At 41.4% G+C, this 20,005-nt stretch overlaps 1 protein-coding gene across 1 annotated transcript in view; it reads right to left on the minus strand.

The window, feature by feature from the left end:
* The window catches only part of Liprin-alpha (PTPRF interacting protein alpha), a 332,503-nt gene extending 313,152 nt beyond the window's left edge, over positions 1-19,351 (minus strand). Inside the window, exon 1 of the mRNA XM_080280589.1 lies at positions 19,103-19,351. Within this exon, the coding sequence (XP_080136715.1) occupies positions 19,103-19,351 (249 nt within the window). The remainder of the gene's footprint in view (positions 1-19,102) is intronic.
* Positions 19,352-20,005: the final 654 nt, after the last annotated feature.

The raw sequence follows: 20,005 nt of genomic DNA on the forward strand, positions 1-20,005 counted from the left end.
ACAGGGAAGTTAGGCAAAATATAGGGAGGTTAGGAGGTGGGTTGGGCAGATAAAAGGGACAGGCGGTTAAACAGATGACAGTGATAGCAGGCAATAGTATGGTGTTGGTTAGGAAGAGAGTAGGAGAAATGCAGGGCACAGACGATGATCCAGAAGACAGTGACAGTAAACAGTGGTATGGTGTACGTCAGATACATGACAGGACAGACGCAAAACATAGACGGTGAAACTGAAGCTACTGGGAAAACAGAGTACTTTGTTGTTGGCTTGGTTAGGTACTGTACACGGTTGAAGACATGAGACAAAGATGGTGAGTGGCAGTAGAAGATAGTGAAGTAAGCTTGGTTATTTTGAACGAACTGCATCTCCTCGAACACCCCCCCTCCTTTCCTTGGAGATTTAAAGCCTACTCACTTTGGATACGCCCTGAAGATATGACCTAAAAACAAACACGAGAATATAAAACATACAAAACAAAGTGCGTGGTACTTTCAGAATTCGCTTCACAGGATTTCTGGATGATTCTCTCTCTCTCTCTCTCTCTCTCTGACAAACTGCAGTTCTTTCATAATTACTCGCTTAAGTTTCACAAGTTTATAATGTCAGATTCTCTCTCTCTCTCTCTCTCTCTCTCTCTCTGACAAACTGCAGTTCTTTCATAATTACTCGCTTAAGTTTCACAAGTTTATAATGTCAGATTCTCTCTCTCTCTCTGACATTGGAATCTCACAAAAACGGTGTTCTTTCATACCTCCTCGCTTCAGTTTAACAAAATTACAATGTCAGATCTCTCTCTCTCTCAGCAGTACGGCACGGTAAACTCAGTACGTGGGCGGTAGAAAGTGCAAGTAGGTGGCCTATGTATGCTGTCAAGGTCTCCATTACCCAGCCTCATTTTACACCCAGATATTCTTACTCATTAAACTTTCTATTAGGAGCACGGCCTATCTATCTACCCTCTTATCTATCTAACTATATACCATACTTCTTTATCCTCTCTCTCTCTCTCCCCCCCCCCCAACTAAGCAGTAATGATGATATTGACGATGACTATGTTGAAAGAAACGCTTGTGATGATACTAAAGATGCGAACGTTAAAGATTAGCGTGATGTTGCTGATGACGAAGCACGGAATGAAAGTAATGATGATGGTGATACTGGCTGTGACGAGAGTGGTGATGGTGATGCTAGTAGTGAAGAAAGTTATGAAGATGTTGGCAGTAATGATGGTGAAAGCAGTAGTAATGAAAATGATGTTAATGATGAAACTGATGGTGATGATTATTCTAAAAGTGATGATGATGATGATGATGATGGTGGTGATGATAGTGTAGTGAAGAAAATAATGGTGATGTTGGTAGTGATGGTGATGCAAGCAGCGATGAAAGTGATTGTGATGGTAGTTATGAATGTGACGGTGATGATGATGATGCTTGTAGTGATGAAAATGATGATAGCAGTAAAAGGGTAGCATGAGGGCAGTGGGTGGTTAGGAATGCGGTCAGGTGTTCTGCCTTCACTTTCACCACCACCATCACCACTACCACACTCCACCCTCCCTCCCTCTGCATCATTATCACAACACACAACTCCCCTCCCCCCCCTCTCTCTCTCTCTCTCTCTCCGCCATTAATATCACCCTCACCTCCAATACTACTACCACTATTATCCGGTACAACTATTACTAATGACACCACAACTATTCGGAACTATAACAACAACTACTATTACTACGGTACTATACTACTACTACTACTACACTACTATGACCTCTATCCTCCTAGGCCTCTCCCAAACTCCCTTCATCACACATGCCATCATCACTACTATCGGTGCTACTACGGTGATCCACAAGCGCTATTAAACTGCTATAAATAAATAAGAAAGGTGCAACCAAGGCCACCCCTATCCTTTATTTCCTTAGCAATAAATGAAGGTTAATTACGGTAAGTCCTTGAACACGATTAGTTTCTCAGGCCATCTATTTTTAAACCGGCTCCTCTACACAGGCCTCTCCTACTTCAACTTTACTACTACTACTTACTGCTAACTATTACTACTGTTATTACTACTACTACTACCACCGCCAAAACCACTACCGTCACCAACACTACTACTGCTACCACCAAAGGTAATACTGCTACCGGTATCATTACCAGTACCCGTATCACTACACAACCATACTCCGACATACATAGGCGCGCGCGCACACACGCACATGCGCACACGCACACGCCCACACACACACACACACACACACACACACACACACACACACACACACACACACACACACACACACCAAAGAGAAAATCCAAGAGGAGGATGGGCGGGGGTGGGGAAGAAGAAAGATAGTAAGGAGAGAGGTGGGAGGAGCAAGAGAAAAGGGAGGGAGGAAAGATATGAGGGAGGACGGGGAGAGGGGTGAGCTGGGAGGAAGGAATGTCAGAACGGAGGGACGGAAGGAGGAAGGATGAGGAAGAAAGAAATGAGGGGAGGGACGGAGAGAAAGAGGAAAGATATGAGGAGGGGAGCGAGAGAAGAAGGAAAGATATGAGGAGGGAGGGAGGAAAGGAAGTTGGGAGAGAACAGTACGGGAGAAAGGGAGGGCGGGATGGGGGAGAGGGGGAAGGAAGAAAGGGGGAAGAAAGGGAGGGAGGAGAAATAGAACGGGGTGAGGGAGAAAGGGAAGAGATATGAGGCAGGGAGCGAGAGGGACAGGGGGAGGGGGAGAGAGTACAGAGGGAGGGGGGGGACATTAGGGCGAGATTTGGGACGGAGGGGAAAGGAAAACGTAGGAAGGGAAGGAAGGAGGGAAAGGGAAGAAGAGGCAACAACAGAAATGGGGAAAGGCGAAAGCAGAAAAGTGATGAAAAGCAACAGAAGATAGCAGAAGAGGAAAGCGAAGAAATATATAGGCTAACAGCGTACAGGCATGAGAAATAAATAAAAAAAAATGGGAGAGAGAGAGAGAGAGAGAGAGAGAGAGAGAGAGAGAGAGAGAGAGAGAGGGGAGGGGGGAACTAACTAGAAAGCATGGAAAAAAAAAAGCACGGAGGAAAAAAAAAATGCAAGGTTTCCAAGAGGAGGAGTTACAAATAAAAGCAGTAAGAAAAATGGTAAGAAGATAATGCAGGGAAGGAGAAATGAAAGAAAAAAAAAAGTAGGAAACGCAAGAGACCACAAACAGGGAGAGGGAAGAAGGCAAGGCAAGATGGGCTGGGGGGGGGGAAAGAGATATAGAAAAGGGATAATGGAGAAGAAAAGTAGGAGGCAAGCAGGCAGGCAAGCAGAAAGGAGGGAAGGAAGGGAGTGGAGAGGAAAATGAATGAAAGGAAAGCATTAACGACAGATGACATGAGGAAGGGAGAATACAACCTGGCACACAGGGAGAATAGAATGAACGCATATTATATATACCGGTATACACACACACACACACACACACACACACACACACACATATATATATATATATATATATATATATATATATATATATATATATATATATATATATATATATATACTGTATACACACACTAGAGAGAGAAAGAGAGACGGGACGGGACGGGACGGGATGGGGAAAAGGGAGGCTAGGAAGGCAAGCAGTCAGAGAGGGAGGAAGGGAGGAAGTATAGTCGGGGATAGGTGGGGGGAGGAAACATGTGAGAAGGGGGAAGTGGGAAGGAGGGAAACCAGAGGATGGGAGAGAGAGAGAGAGAGAGAGAGAGAGAGAGAGAGAGAGAGAGAGGAAGGAATGCATGATACAATGGGAAAAATAAAATGAGAGAGAGAGAGAGAGAGAGAGAGAGAGAGAGAGAGAGAGAGAGAGAGAGAGGATGGAATGCATGTGATACAATGGGAAAAATAAAATTGAGAGAGAGAGAGAGAGAAAGAGAGAGAGAGAGAGAGTCTGTGTTAAAGGTGTGAGGTCAGACACACCGCCCCACTGTCTGTCTCGCTCCCAGAAACTGGGGGTAAGAATCGCAAAGAAAATGGAAGAAGAAGATGAAGAAGAAGAAATGGCTGGGGAAGGTAGGAGGAGAAATTAATGCAGAGAAAAATTTATGATAATAACAATAATAATAATAACAATAATAATAATAATAATATCTGTACCAGTAATGACGGCCGGGGAGAGACAAAGGGGGAAAATACAGGAATAAAATTAGCAGAGGAAAATGAAAATCATGAGGATGTGGCGGAGGGTGGAACACAAGGCAAGAAGCAAGAAAAATTATTACGTCAAGGAAGTGTGGGCATCAGGGTTGACTGAGTATGAAAAAAAAAAAAAAAATACTAGAGTTAGGGACACGTAAGAAAAATTAAGTTTGAAAAGATACGCAGGGAAGAAGCTGAAGAGAGAGAGAGAGAGAGAGAGAGAGAGTCTACTGTTCTTTCACTTCCGCTATAACAATGATGCGGAAAAGATCAATTAACTAATACACACCTCCCCTTCATTCAGATCTCGTCAACCTGTCAGGTTACGAAATAGAAAATACAAATTATTAGTGAAATATAGTCTCGATAATTTACAAGTAGTGGTAAATTTTCAGCCTGTTTGCTTTACTACGAGACGTCCCCCTTAAAAAATAGCGTAGGAATAAAGTAAAATAGATGTCATCGTACCATACTATACTCTTTTGTCTAACCTGGGCTAAAACTGCCATCTCTCCATTTTGACTGCCAAGTTGTAGCAATACATTAACACGAAAGCATGATGCTAGCCAGGAAGAAGTTTTAAGGATGTAGAGCAAAAGTTTTTTTTTTTCTACTATGAGAAATATGCTGTAAACGGGGTAAAATCTGGGCAAGTAAAAACAATACAGCAGTGTAATAAATGTAGCGTTAGGGTCATCTGCATGGTGAAGCCAGTGGACTGTAGGCTAAAATATGCCCTCCTCCCGCAGTCCACCAACCTTCTTTCGGGGGATGAGGAAGTTGAGGGACGTTTGTATAACCACACACTGGACCCCCATGGTTAGCTGTGCCACCACATGAAGGCGTCCCATTCCAACCCCACGTACCGTACTGGCAGTGATACTGGACAGTTACACCTCGTTCACTACAGAGTATTTCTCTTAACCTATTCACTCACCACCTAATAGTAGTAGTAGTAGTAGTAGTAGTACACGAAATTCACACACCCTTTCTTTGACATTTGTTTAAGACTAGCAACATATTTTACTACCCATCTCCCACAAAGGCTCAGGAGAGAGAGAGAGAGAGAGAGAGAGAGAGAGAGAGAGAGAGAGAGAGAGAGAGAAGGGGGGGTGGAAGAGGGGGTAAAGAGGACATTGCCTGGGCCTGCCAACAAAACGTACGAACACATTACGTAGCAAAAAGAGTCCAATAAGCAGAGGCCGAAGGAATAAAGTAGGGAGAGAGAAAAATAAAGTCGGAAATAAAGGAGAACAGAAAGTCAGGAGGTGAAAGTTAGGAAAAGAAACTGGGATATAAAATGAGCAGGAAAGGAGGGAATGGAAAGGAAATAAGTGGCTAAGTGGAAGGAGGGAAAAAGATACGTGGAGAGACTGGGGAAAGTAATAAGTGGAGTGATGGAGAAAAGTGGTTGATAAGCGGTGAGAGGAAAGTTGCTGGTAAGTACAGGGATGGAGGAGGTAGCTGATAAGTGGAAGGAGGGAGGACAGTGGGAGATATGTAGTGGAAGGGAGGAAAGTTACTGGTAAATGGAGGGATTGAGGTAGTGGCTGATAACTGAAAGGAGGGAGGGGAGTGTCTGATAAGTGGAGAGAGGGAGGAAAGTGACTGGTAAGTGGAGGGAGGAGGAAAGTGACTGGTAAGTGAAGGGAGAGAGGAGACTGGCTGATAAGTGGAAGGATGCGGAAAGTAAGTGCAAAGTAGAGGGCGGGGGGAGGAAATTGGAGAAGCCAGAGAATAAAGTGGATGCAGAAAGAAGAGAGGGTGAAGAAAGTTGAGCAGTGTGGAAGAAAGTGGTAGGAAATGTGGAATGGAACTGCAACGTAGTAAAGAAGAATGCCTTGAAAGAAAGTGGATACGGTGAGGAAGAAAGCTAACAGGGTGGCGAAAAAGTGGATGAGGTCAGGAAGAATGTGTATAGGGTTAAAAAGAAAGTGCCAAGTTGGGTAAGAAAGTGGTAGAGAAAGAATATCGAATGGAACTGCAATGAAAGTGGTGAGGAAGAAGTGGAGGAGTAAGCAAGAAGGTGGCAGAAATAAGAAAGTACTGTATTGACAAAAAAGCTGAAATAAACAAAGGTCTGGGAAGAAGGGGAAGGCATAAAGAAAAAATCTACAAAAAAGGTCAGGAACCTGGAAAAAAAAAAAAAAAAAAAAACACTATGACAGTTTAATCCATCATAACTAAATCCGACTCCCCACGCTCACAAAGGATGGGTGGATACAGTATACAGTACACCAGCCCTGACATCTTTGGGGACGTGAATCAGAGGAGAAAAAATAGAAATGTACCTTACCGTACAAAACTCCCCTCCACTGTTAGTATTTAACTAAGAAAAAGACACGTATGTGGAGATGCCATGAGGAAGATGCTTGTAAAAGGAATGATGATGAGAAAGTAATGATAAAAGTGCAAGCAGGAATGTGGGTGAGGAAGAAATGTGGTATCTTGTCTGATGTCTTATTAGGAGAGAGAGAGAGAGGGAAGACAGGAAGAATAATGAGAGGAGAGAGTCTGAAGGGATGAACATGGAGAGGAGAAGGGGGGAGGAGCAGAAGGATATGAAGAGAGGTAAAGAAAGTGAAGAAGAGAAGGATAAAGACAGGAGAGGGGCAGAAGAGGACAGATAAGGACATGAGAGGGGGACAAGGGAAAGGAGGGGAGGGGAGGGATAGGTGGTTGGTTGTAAAATGATGGAATGTTGATGATATACTGAGTCAGTGAACAATAACACTAAAACTGAACCAAATGGCCTGTTATGGTATGGCAGTAAAACCATAAACATGATAACAGTACGTTAGCCTCGTCTACTGGCATTTGCGATGGCTACTAGTAAACTGTATAGTCAGATGGTAATACACTGACTCTCAACAGGTAATACTATATAGTATTAAAATTTACCAGTCAAGTATTTATGGTAGTAAACAACAATGAAACCATCTCAATACACAGTTGTAGCATTATATACTATCTTCAAGGTTCTTAATTAGTTCAATGTCCTTCCAACACTCCAAAGTATCAGTGAAGAACTATAGGAACTGTATTACCTCAACAGGCCTAGCAAGCCAGCACCTACCATCAGCAGCTTCAAGTCGGGATATGAACAGAGCCTACAAATGGAAACACAAACCCCATATTATACAAACAACATTAACCCAATAACTGCAGCATTAGGTTTCCTGGGCTACCACCCCATGAGAAAAAAAAAAAAAAAAGTCTCAAAAATAATTTTGGCTTGCATGAAATGAAAAAGTGCTTGCAAAAATATAGGAAAAACAAATTTGAGTTCATTATTTACCTTAGTTCAGCCATGGTAAAGTAATGTGGACATTCCCAGTCTACCCCCACATGGGCAAAAACAAGAAAAATTTTCTCTAAAATAATTTTTGCTCATATGAAATGAAAGAACACACAGAAAAATGTAGGAAAAACCAAGTTCATTATTTACCTTAGTTCAGCCATGGCGAAGTAATGAGGACATTACAAAAATATGTAGCATACCAGTTATAAAAGGCTTGCTCATATGATGTGGATCGCAGCTACAAGTTTTCCATCATATGATGTTTGTCGCAGCTATCGGGTTTAAACAATGATTCAGTTAGAAAATATATGGTAGCTAAAAAAAATATAAAAAAATAAAAAAAATCAACTAAAGCTAAAATATGCAAACAATGACATGAAATGTTTCAAACATGTCAAACATACCTATGCCTACGCCTAGATTACACAAATTTCTCCAATATGAGGCCCATTACTGAGCTTTCTTAACTTACTACTAAAGAGCTTTTCCATCCTCTAAAGTTCAGGGGAAAAAAAAAAAAAAAAAGTGAACCCAGGAAATTTCACCAAGTAAATATACTATACTGTATCTCCCTGACAAAACACATACCGGTAGTGCCAACAAGAAAGTCGATACAAGTCAAAATAACAGCATTAAGGGCAGCCTGAAAAATATCCACTGGTCTAGTAAACAATACGCCATATGGTATATATATATATATATATATATATATATATATATATATATATTGTATATATACTGTACATAGTTAACCAGTACCCAACATATACAATGAAATTAATATATAAAGCAGCTACTGACAGTACATGTATATACAACATACCGTACCAGTATTGTTTAGTTATACAAGTATATGACGTAAAATAAAATCAAGGGATGTCAGCAAATACTATTATGTTTATTAAAAGGGCAGTTATGAGCTTGTTTTGTGATACACAAAGTTGTATGCATTTCAAGAAAGTTAAATTTAAAGAAACCCTTTGATGATGCACAAAATCTCACCTACCGTACTAGTATTTTATTCACGCAAATGTCAAATATTTTTCTTGGCTTAGGTATGATTTTGTCCTCTCAGTGTTTTTTCCCCCTAAAATTAACCAGCTATAAATGTGGGACATCATTAAACCATAAGGCCTATCTGCATTTTATTCTTGCTGCTGCCTCACAACATTATTCAGCTCAGCACTAGTTTTTCATCCTTCTACCAACCCTTTCCACCCACCCACCAACTCTTCCCACCTACCTAGCTCACCTACACAACCAACTCTTCCCAACTACCCTGTTCACCCACTCACCCGCCCATCCTGCCCTATCACCCCACCTGGCCTACCCTACCACACCATCTCTCCCATTCATTCTACTCACACTGCTCCTCCACAGTCACCCACTCCATCTACCCTGCCCCTCCATACCCACCTATTCACTCAACCCTGACTGCCCACCCAACCCGCCCTGCCCACTCCATCAATCTGTCCACCTATCCAACCCACTGTAGCTAATAATAATTTGGTTGTAGAATTTATCTATCTATCTATCTATCTATCTATTGCCAGATGCCATAGTCCCGTAAGGGGTGGCCATTTGACTTTGAGTTATTTGTTTTACAGGGAGGGGCGCTAACCCTCCACCAACCCACTTGTTGACACGTAGGAAGCACGTATGGTTTGGTTATATGGTTACCACCCAGCGTTGTAAATGGTTTCTTGGCTTACGGGAAACCATTTGGCTTGTCACTCAATGTAAAGGCACCTGTAAATGAAAGAAAAGCAATAGGAAGTGACAAGAAAGATGGGAGAAACAGGAAGAGAGGAGGGCAAGCACAGAAGAAGAATGATAAAGGCTAGGGAAGCAGTAGGCAGCACTACATCGTATTTAAAAAAAAAAAAAAAAAAAAAAAAAAATTGTAACTGGCTATCATGTTACCACCATGTTGACTGATTATTTCTAATTAATTTTAATCCTGATTATCAGGGGCACCACTTAAGCAAATGTACAGTAATGTACACTTTTATATTCATTGTAAGAAGCTGCACCTGTTAGAGCTGTTTTGAGAGTCCTGTAAGCATCCCCCTTGCATTCCATAGAGGACAGACAGACAGACACAGACGAACAGACAAACATTCTCTTTTATACCTATACAGTAATACCTCGATATATGATACCCCTAGATGCGATACCCAGGCTTAACAATGGGGGTAGAAATACCACCTTACCCCACCTTATGATGGCCAAACTCCGGTTTAACAATGGATTTTGATGTTTTATATCGATCTTTATGATATTTTAGACTAAAATTGTGTGTTTAGGCTGATTTATAAACTGTTTTTAGACTTGGATTACTGGGTAATGTGTTTTAGCCATTGGTGGGATGGACATTGTCATTTTGGGGTACAGTTTACCAAGTTTGATTTTTTCCAGACTTATATTTGACGATTTTCAGATTTTATCTGTTGGTTTTAGTGAGGTAAGAGGCTTAGGTTAGCTTCCTTGATAGATGTTAGGGCATTTAGACTGGCTTTAACCCGTTAACTGTGCATGGCGGTTTTTTGGAGGCATCCATGGTGCGCAGACATAGGAGTAAAAAAGAAATTTCCCAAAGGCCAAATTTTGTCTTAGGAATTGAGAGAACACATGCCAAAGTATATAGTAATGAAATATTTGCTCAATATTTACCATGGTAAAGCGATGGATGAACATCGAAGCATTTGATTCCCTATTGAAATACATTGTTTTCATTTTCTTTGGTGGTAGGTGGTGGTGACCATCATCCACTCACTTGATGTAGTGCTGCCTATTTCTTCCTTAGCCTTTATCATTCTTTTCTGTGCCTGCCCTCCTCTCTTCCTACCCATCTTTCCTGTCACTTCTTTCTTTCCTTTACAGGTGCCTTTACGTTGAGTGACAAGCCAAATGGTTTCCTGTAAGCCAAGAAACCATTTACAACGCTGGGTGGTAACCATATAACCAAACCATACGTGCTCCCTCCGTGTCAACAAGTGGGTTGGTGGAGGGTTAGTGCCCCTTCCCTTAAAACAAATAACTCAAAGGCAAATGGCCACCCCTTACGGGACTATGGCGTCTGGCAATAGATAGATAGATAGATAGTTTTCTTTTTCAGTTTTGATTTCAGTTTCGGTTTTGAAGGCTCAAACATGCTTGCATGGGTCGGCCTTGGTCACCATGACACTATATTCGAAATTCACCTGTAGAGGAGGAAAGGGTGGCTGAGATTGTGGCGGATAGAAGGGTGCAAGGAATAAATGTGTTGGGAGAGTTGAATGATTCTTTGATCACGAAGGAGGAAGTGGAGAAGGCAGTAAAGGAGATGAAAACAGGGAAAGCTGCAGGTATGGATGGGTGTGCTGTGGAATGCCTGAAGGGTGGTGGAGTGACTATTGTTGACTGGTTAGTAAGATTGTTGAATGTGTGCTTTGAGAAAGGTATGGTGCCAATTGACTGGGCAAGTGCTTGTGTGGTCCCGTTGTATAAAGGCAAGGGTGATAAGTATGAATGTACTAGCTTTAGGGGTATAAGTCTGTTGAGTGTTGTAGGTAAAGTGTATGGTAGAGTGTTAATTATGAGAGTTAGAGAGGGTACAGAGGGAGTGATTAGTGATGAGCAGTGTGGCTTTAGGAGAGGGAGGGGATGCGTTGATCAGGTGTTTGCTGAGACAAGTGTGTGAAAAGTATTTAGCGAAAGGCAAGGATGTGTTTTGGGCACTTATGGATTTAGAGAAAGCGTATGATAGATAGGGAGGCTTTGTGGACTGTTTTAAGATTGTATGGACTTGGTGGTAGGTTACTAAAAGGGGTGACAAGTTTTTATGTAAATAGTAGAGCGTGTGTAAGAGTGGGAAATGCTGTGAGTGATTGGTTTCCCGTGAGAGTGGGGCTGTGACAGGGATGTGTGATGTCGCCTTGGTTGTTTAATATTTACATGGATGGTGTTGTAAGGGAGGTGAATGCAAGAGTTTTAGGTGGTCTGAGTCTGGTAAATGTTGATGGAGGAGAGTGGAATCTGAAGCAGCTGCTGTTTGCAGATGATACTGCACTGGTGACTGATTCAGAGGAGAGATTGAGACAGTTGGCAGAGGAGTTTGGAAGGGTGTGTGAAAGGAGGAAATTGAAAGTAAATGAGAATAAGAGTAAAGTGATGAAGTGTACGAGGTTGATAGATGATAGGGGGATGAATATAGTTTTGAATGGTGAGTTGCTTGAGGAGGTAGATTGTTTTAAATATCTAGGGTCACATGTTGCTGTGGATGGAAGAATAGATGCAGAAGTGAAGTTTAGAATAAATGAAGTAGGAAAGGTGCTGGGAGGAATGAAAAAAGTGTTTAAATGTCGTTCGCTTAGAATGGATGTAAAGAGAAGGCTGTATGAGGGTGTTGTGGTACCGACTGCATTATATGGGGCTGAAACATGGAATATGGGTGTAGCAGAGAGGAAAAGTTTGAATGTAATGGAGATGAGATGTCTGAGGAGTATGTGTGGAGTGACACGTATGGATCGAGTGCGAAATGATGAAGTGCGAAGGAGAACTGGAGCTGTTCGGGAGATAGCTGGTAGAGTTGAGCAGAGGGTGTTGCAATGGTTTGGGCACATGGAGAGAATGGATAATGAGCGATTGGTGAAAAAGATAACTAGATCTGATGTGAGAGGTGTAAGGCTGAGTGGAAGACCACGAATAGGATGGATGGACAGTGTGAAGAGAGCGCTGGATGCGAGAGGGATGTCTGTTGAGCAAGGAAGAGTGGCTGTGCGTGACAGAAATAAATGGAGAGAAATTGTGAATGAATAAGTGATGACGTAGCCCTGAGGGGATATTCTCCCGCATTTGGTCTGATCAGCTAGTCAGGTCAGGTGCGGGTAAGGGGATGGGTCTGTTATAATGTGGCAGGGGTAAACCAGTTCTGCTGTCGGGCCCTGCTGCGGATGTCACTGATTGCATTGCGCAGTTGACCCTTGTGCGGTGTGATGCGGTAAGGATCTGTCCGTTCTCCCCTTTGGAGCTAAGATGCGAATGAATGTGTTTGAATGGATGAGTAAATGGAGAGTGAGTCATCCTGTCTCGGCTACCTCCCTTTCCTTTGGGGAAGCAGCCTAGGTATATAGATAGATAGATAGACCTGTGCAGCCAGGGCTGTATTGAGTAGTCGCACTTGGAGCAGCCCAGGCTGTACAGAGCAGTTAATGGGTTAAACTTGTTTTGGGGCTCATTTGGGAGGGTTTTGGGCTTGGTTTGGGGGAAACCCAAGGCTGGTAAACGCTCAAAATTACTTTACATGTTAAAAGTACCCAGATACACGATACCTTGCCTAATGATGGGGTTTTACCTAACCAATTACATCGCTAAATCAGAGTATGCCTATATATATATATATATATATATATATATATATATATATATATATATATATATGTATATACATATATACTCTCAAACCTCGATTTAAGGGATTTCGGATTTAAGGGACTCCTTATTATACCTGACAAACAGACAAAACCATTCAAAAATGATACGTAATGTCTAGGTTATACACATTAATATGTTTCTTTATACAGTACCCGTAAAATAATATTCATACTCATATAAATCAATGAAACAATCATTGCATTTCATAATAAGATTGTGTTTACATGTGGTAAAACAATGGACATTTTCAAGTAAGGGACATTTTCAAGTAAGGGACAAGTTGATTCCCCATTTAGTCCCTTAAACTGAGGTTTGAGTGAATATATATATATATATATATATATATATATATATATATATATATATATATATATATATATATATATATATATATATATATATATATATATATATATACAGTATATATATACAGTAATCCCTTGATGATGCAACAGAGCCAGAGGCATGTCCAGATAGTGGCTCCGTCTTGATAGGCCCCCATTCGTACATAACCTAACTTTGAAAGCCAGTGTAAAAGGCCACTAGAGTACGTCATACAACACTTGTTCCTATTGTTTAACATTACTCTACCTGGTCAAATTGACCTAAAAATGCAGTGGGCACACAAAACATAATGGTAAAATGGAATAAAATCATCGTAAAATAGAATGAAATTATGGTACAGTACAGTAAGCTAGAATAAGATCAATGTCAACACATGATCCAACCATCCCGCATCAATCTTACAAAGAATCTCCCGCTTCTAAAGTCATCACTACCTTCTTCCTTTTCCCTCGGCCATCATCACACACCTTACAAAGAAGCATGCAAGGAATTGCGAGGCTAGAAGCAGGTAGAGAACAGCCACAAAAACCAACACGTGTGCCATAATAACAACAGTTTACATCACAGTGCAGGTACTGAGACCAAGCAAGGAGGGGACTCTGGTGGACGCTGGATAAACTGACCAGCCAGACATGGTGGCGCCACCAGGCTATTCCCACCCATCCGGGCTGAAAATTTTCGGGCAACCATAATTTCCAAACATACACAAGCATTTTGTCTGAACAGTATGAAAAAATGCACAAATAATGGTTTCAAACAGCCAGATCACAGTGTCCAGGTAACTGATAATCCAGGTACTGTAGTGGCCGTCCGGATAATCGAGAGATTACTGTACGGCATACAGTATATATATATATATTTTTACGTGTCTGACTCTGGGCAAAGGCTCCAGGGCCTATTTCTCGGGGGCAGTGACCTATCCCAAGGCCCAGTAGTCCTCCTACACCTCCACATGTCACCACTTCGGCGCTAACACCCACCGTCCATATTGAATACATGCTAGGGCTGTCTCATACAGGATTGGTGTATTGGTATTAGCGGGGGTATTTTTATGACATGTCGGCGGGTCATCTGGTAGATCAGGAATATATATAAAGTTCGTGCAACCCAATTAAACATATTAATCTATTTTATGCTTTTTTTTTTTTCTTATGGGTAGTCTACTATGATAATTTTTATCAAAACTCAAACATTATTACAGCTTTTATGAGATACTGCATGTGTGATCTGTGCTGCTCTGAAATACGAACTTTACTAGCCACACTACAATTCAAAGCATTAAACTTCACTAAAAGGAAAGTAGCCTATATAGTAGCTAATTAATTGTTCAGCTTTCATTAACACAGTCAATAAAAAGTTGTCCCGTACAGTTTCTTTACCAACTCCCTTAAAATCAGCATGGCCACCTGTGACAGCCAAGGCTTAGTTAGGTCATAATTTCATTTGCACTGTAAACAAGTGCTCAATGAAAAGAGCTAATGGTATGGAAACAGAAGTGCTCAATGAAAAGAGCTAATGGTATGGAAGCAGACACATTGCAACAACTACCGGTACCTTATTTCCAGCTACTTCTTGTGTACTGTAATTGGTTAAGAGCCTAGGCATATTGGCAGGACTGCAGACACAAGTGCAGCTATTGCTGGCCAGGTGGTATGAGCTTATTCACTTGTCCAGGTGACTTTTTTTTAAATTCAGAACTCAATATGGTGAACTTTGGATCTTTTGTTTCTTTGGCCTGTCCTAATCAACTGTATGCTTAGATATTTTTCTATGCTGCAATCTACTAATCCCAATTTACATGAACAGGTACGACAGACAGTGTATAAGGAATCAGACAGAATTTTCATGGACAGAAACTATGAAGGAAGATGGAATTACTGTATTTGACTTGCCTAACCCCCACTGCACTGATTCTTATCAACCCGGTTACCTTCCCTGAGTCATTGTTTCTGGACTTTTTTTTTATTTTAAATATTAAGTTGATTTTTTGTCATTAGATCAAATGTTTCTGAGCTTGAACTCTTCATCACTCTCGTCATTTTGTAATTACACCTCTTGGGTGGGTGCGAAGGCAGTGATAAGTCACCAGTACCGTAACAGGTAGACAGGCATGAGTCTGCCATTGCTAGGCTACAAATGAGAACTGAATTACTAAATATGCAGTCTTTGGCAACTGCAGTGTGGCAGGACTTGGCAACTGCTCTGGTGGCATAGAGGGAGACTCAACATTCCCATGGAAACCACTGACGCTTCCTCGTGCTTGAAATTATGGTGTGGAGACCCATCACCTCACATGAGGCGATCAGCATGGCAAAGGGTGGCCTGCATAATTATCTGTATTACTAAATATGTGGCACTTGGCAACTGCGGTGTGCCAGGGCTTGGCAACTGCTCTGATGGCGTTAAGGGCGACTCAATGTTCCCATGAAGACCACTGACGCTTCCCCATGCTTGAAATTATGGTGCGAAGACCCATTGCCTCATGTGAGGTGATCAGCACAGCCAGGAGTGGCCTGAATATCGCCTCATATGAGGCAACGAGCGCAGTAGGGGCTAAAAGATGATGAACTGAGTGCCCCACAAGCATATTTCACAGAAGATTTCTTGATGATGAGGTTGTTGTGCCAGTATTCACAAACTTCCACCTCACAGGTGAGAAGAATATGCAGTACCGGTACTGTATAGAGTAAAATGCTGTCCTGCAACTGGGTATGACTGTACAGAACTGCAGCTAACTAAATATGGTCGTGACTTGGATATGAGAGTAAAATGTTGCCCTTCAACCAGGTATGACAGTAAAGAACAGCAGCTACCTAAATATGGTCATGGATTGAATATGACATATTTGCAACTGCTGAGAAGAGAAGCTTGTGGGTACGGTACTTCAAAAAACAGACAGTAAAAACTCAATTTTCAAGCAAAATTCCACCAATGACTACACAAATGAAGACCTCCTGAGCTTGATCAGACAGCCTCTTTAGTTTTTTTAATTATTATTATTTTTTTCAGGTATTACTCATTGTGCTATTATTTAATCATATACAAATGTTCTAAACTCTGCACCATTGTCAATGTAGCCTATACGGTATGCAGTTTTGGAGATCTGGAAGAAGGAAAATGCTGTTCAGATGTATTCTGTGCTCCAGAGTAAAGCATGGTAAGTGGTATGTTGTGCTAATGTGCATTAATATTAAGTACTGATATCAGAAGTTATATTAATGCACTTATGTACAGTATTTGTGAAAGTCATAATTCAGTACCGTATACATATGGTACTGGTACTGTATTAGCTAGTAAACAAATCCAGTGTGGCCATCTAAGATAACTGTAAGCTATAGCTAGTACACTACTTGCACCAGGTTCACATGTTGCCCGCTGTCCATAAGCATCCAGTCATCCATAAAACATGGAGTTTATTATTAATGTTATTTTTTTTACAGCTGTGATATTATTTTCTACACAGTATCAATGACCCTGTACCTGTTTCATATGTTCATAGAGCATGTGCTGGTAACATAATGTGACTGGTCTTGTGTTGATCTGAGTGTTCACTTTCTAAATCGTGCAATTTTACCACGTTAATATACAGTACTGCCCATTGTACATAAACATGGAGAGATACATTTAACTGATTTTTTTTTTCTTTTTAGTTTTTTTCTCAATTGTGAGTATTTTCTCTTTCAGTACAGGTACCATTTACCACATTTATATGCTGCCCACTGTACATAAGCACGGAATACATTTATACATTTATATAACATATATACACTCAAACCTTGATTTAAGGGACCTCCATTTAAGGGATTTCGGATTTAAGGGACTCCATATTCTAACTGACAAATGGCCAAGACCATTAAAAAATGATACTTGATGTCTAGGTTATTCACATTAATGTTTCTTTATAATATGTTTATATGATTTATAATCATATAAATAAGTAAGATAAGTGAAACAATCACTGCATTTCACAATAAGATTGTCTTTATATGTAGTAAAACAATGGACATTTTCAAGTAAGGGACAACTTGATTCCCCATTTAGTCCCTTAAATCGAGGTTTGAGTGTAATTTTTTTCTCTCAATTCAGTACGGTACTTCTTATATCTGACACTGTAGCCTCCTGATTCATATGCTGCCCACTGTACAAAAGTGTGCTCTAGGTTAATACATTTTTTTCTTTTGTCTTAACTGTGTGTTTCCAGTATCAGTGCCATTGTACCTGGTTCATATGCTGCCCACTGTACATAAGCACTGAGTATATAATATGCCCACTGCACAACTGAAATAATAAGGTACTCATAATATTTTTTGCTAAACTGAATGTTTGTTTTGTATATCAGTAATATTTCTTATTACCATAGTTCTTTACAGGTTCTATCTTTCTGTTTAGTCTTTAATATAAAGTTTCATCTTTTCCCTCCATGGTAACCACACTGACACTGTGTAGGGGATTAGGAACTCCAATGACCCAGTAGGCTGGTCTGGATACTGACTGGCATACATGAGATAGCCCAAACAAGAGCTGCCAACATTTCTACACCTGCTCTTGACACCTATGAAGGAGTGATATGGTATATACCTGATTATGATTATGCATACTGAAATAAAAAATCCTATTTGATCACCCTGCTCCATAGACAACCCCCCCCTACACCCGTATAACCAATCCCAAAACTGCATTTTGGTGGACTGCCACCCTGGTCATATGGCTTAAATGTGTGGTAAGGCTGCAAAATGTACATAAACATTTGCCAGATGTTAAAAAAGTGCCAAATAAAAAACAAGTTGTACAGGTTACCATGAAAGAAATGGAAGGTGCATAAGCCTACACAGGTAATGGCAGTATAAATATGATGGACAGCTGTACAACGTAAACAGTATCAGATACCGGTATATAGATGCATTTAATTTCTTAATGCATAATTTATTTATTTATTTTTTTTTTAGTTCACTATATTCACATGCTTCATAAGCAAATGAGTTGTACACATCAATAACTTTTATTACAGACACTGGCATAGGCCTACATCAGATCCCCTGAGAAGACATAATACACCTATGCATGATTCCTTATATACAAGTACTACAGCAATCATAACAATGACATTCATCGACCAAAGCTAAAAAAAAATCACGATGTTTGCATAAGAATGTGTGGTATGTCGCCCGGGGGTTAACCGGTAAACAGGATAAACGAAAGTGAAAATAGAAAAGTAATGGGATAAAAAGCTTGCCAAAAACTAAGTGCAGCACTTTAGGGTGGGGCGGGAAAGATAAAAAGAGCCTGCACTTTGAGAGAAAACAGGAAGAGGGACAGAAATAAGCATAGTCAATGTTTACAGAGGGAGTGAAGGGTGACGGGAATGTTTACAGTTATCGGGCACTCTCGCCGCACCCTCAGAGGTGTCATGGCTAGAGTGCTGCGTCCCTCCCACCCTCATTTCCCTCGCCCCCTTATCTTCACCCCGGCCCTTTCAACCTCTTACTCGTTACTGATACACCGGGTAACATTTAAGCCGTTTTATTCGCGGTAAATTCGCCGGGAAACGTGAAGTGAGTTACAGCTGAGCGCCGCGTCTGCGTGCATTCGTTTTTCATCAATATCGTCCGCGCCCAACACCACCCTTTAGGTCTCTCTGAACAAGCTTTGTATACTTCTAGCCTCAGTCTTCACTCACAAAAACGGCTAATCTGATCATTTAACACCGTCAAGGGACCTTAGGAGGGACGAAATGGGGTGAAAAATCGTGTAATTGGGGCAAAAGTCAGGCGTTGGTCCCTCCCCTCCCGTCCCCCCCTTATCAAAGAAAATGGACCGGAGGCAGAGAGGTTATCACTTTTTTTTTTTTTCTATTTTCCCCACAACCTTGCTACTTACCTGGGGCAGATTGGCGTCTAGCTGTCGTTGTAGGCTGTCCCTCTCCTTCTCCAGTTCCTGGTACTTGGTCTCTATCTCGCTTAATCTCTCTTGAGTCTCTCGTATCGTGTCCAGGAGCTTGTCTCGCTCGTCCAACATTGACACCATAAGCTGCTCAAAGTTGGCGTCATCTCCACTAAACTGGGAGCCCCTCGTGGATACGCTGTCCTCCGCTATAGTAGGCATCACATCACACATCATATTCCACATCTTGGAGGGAATTTAGGGGGTCTACCTGGGTGTAATTTAACCACTATTCCCCTCCACCGTCGACCCTCCGCTGTCTAACACCGCCTCGGCCTCACTTCAGATCTAATTTCACCATCATATTCACACCTCAGCATCACACTAAGGCCAGCCACTCCACCCGGCGGGCATCCACGAGCTCTGGCCGCCACACTGAGCACTCCATAGTCACGGTATCATTCACCAGCGACAACAAACTAGCTGCCTGTCTGATTTGGCCGCTATCGAGCGTCGGCCATTTTCAAGACTGACTCGGAGCTCTGTGTCCCAACTGCTGCCTTGAGTTAATGGCTGCGACTTCGCCTTCTCAATTTCCTTTTACTTTCCTCATTGTGATTTCGCAAGACATCAGATAAAATCATTTTTACAGGTCGTATTTAAACTACTGGAACAATCAAAAGATACATGAACGCTTAAACAGTAGCGTATTTTTAACATTAAAGTCAGGGAACCCCTAAAATGCAATCGTAGTGGCCTGGGTGTACTACAGCGGGTTGGTATGAATGAAAGGTACTGTCTGAAATACCTGAAATAATATCACCTGTCAGTTGAACTCCGTCGTTCAGATTTTCGGGTCCCGGTCGCGGTTGTGGTTTACGGTGTCGTTGGTATAAGACA

Source organism: Coenobita brevimanus, chromosome 85, assembly GCF_032717465.1.
Source record: "Coenobita brevimanus isolate Jiangsu-jjx chromosome 85, ASM3271746v2, whole genome shotgun sequence".
Classification (NCBI taxonomy): domain Eukaryota; kingdom Metazoa; phylum Arthropoda; class Malacostraca; order Decapoda; family Coenobitidae; genus Coenobita; species Coenobita brevimanus.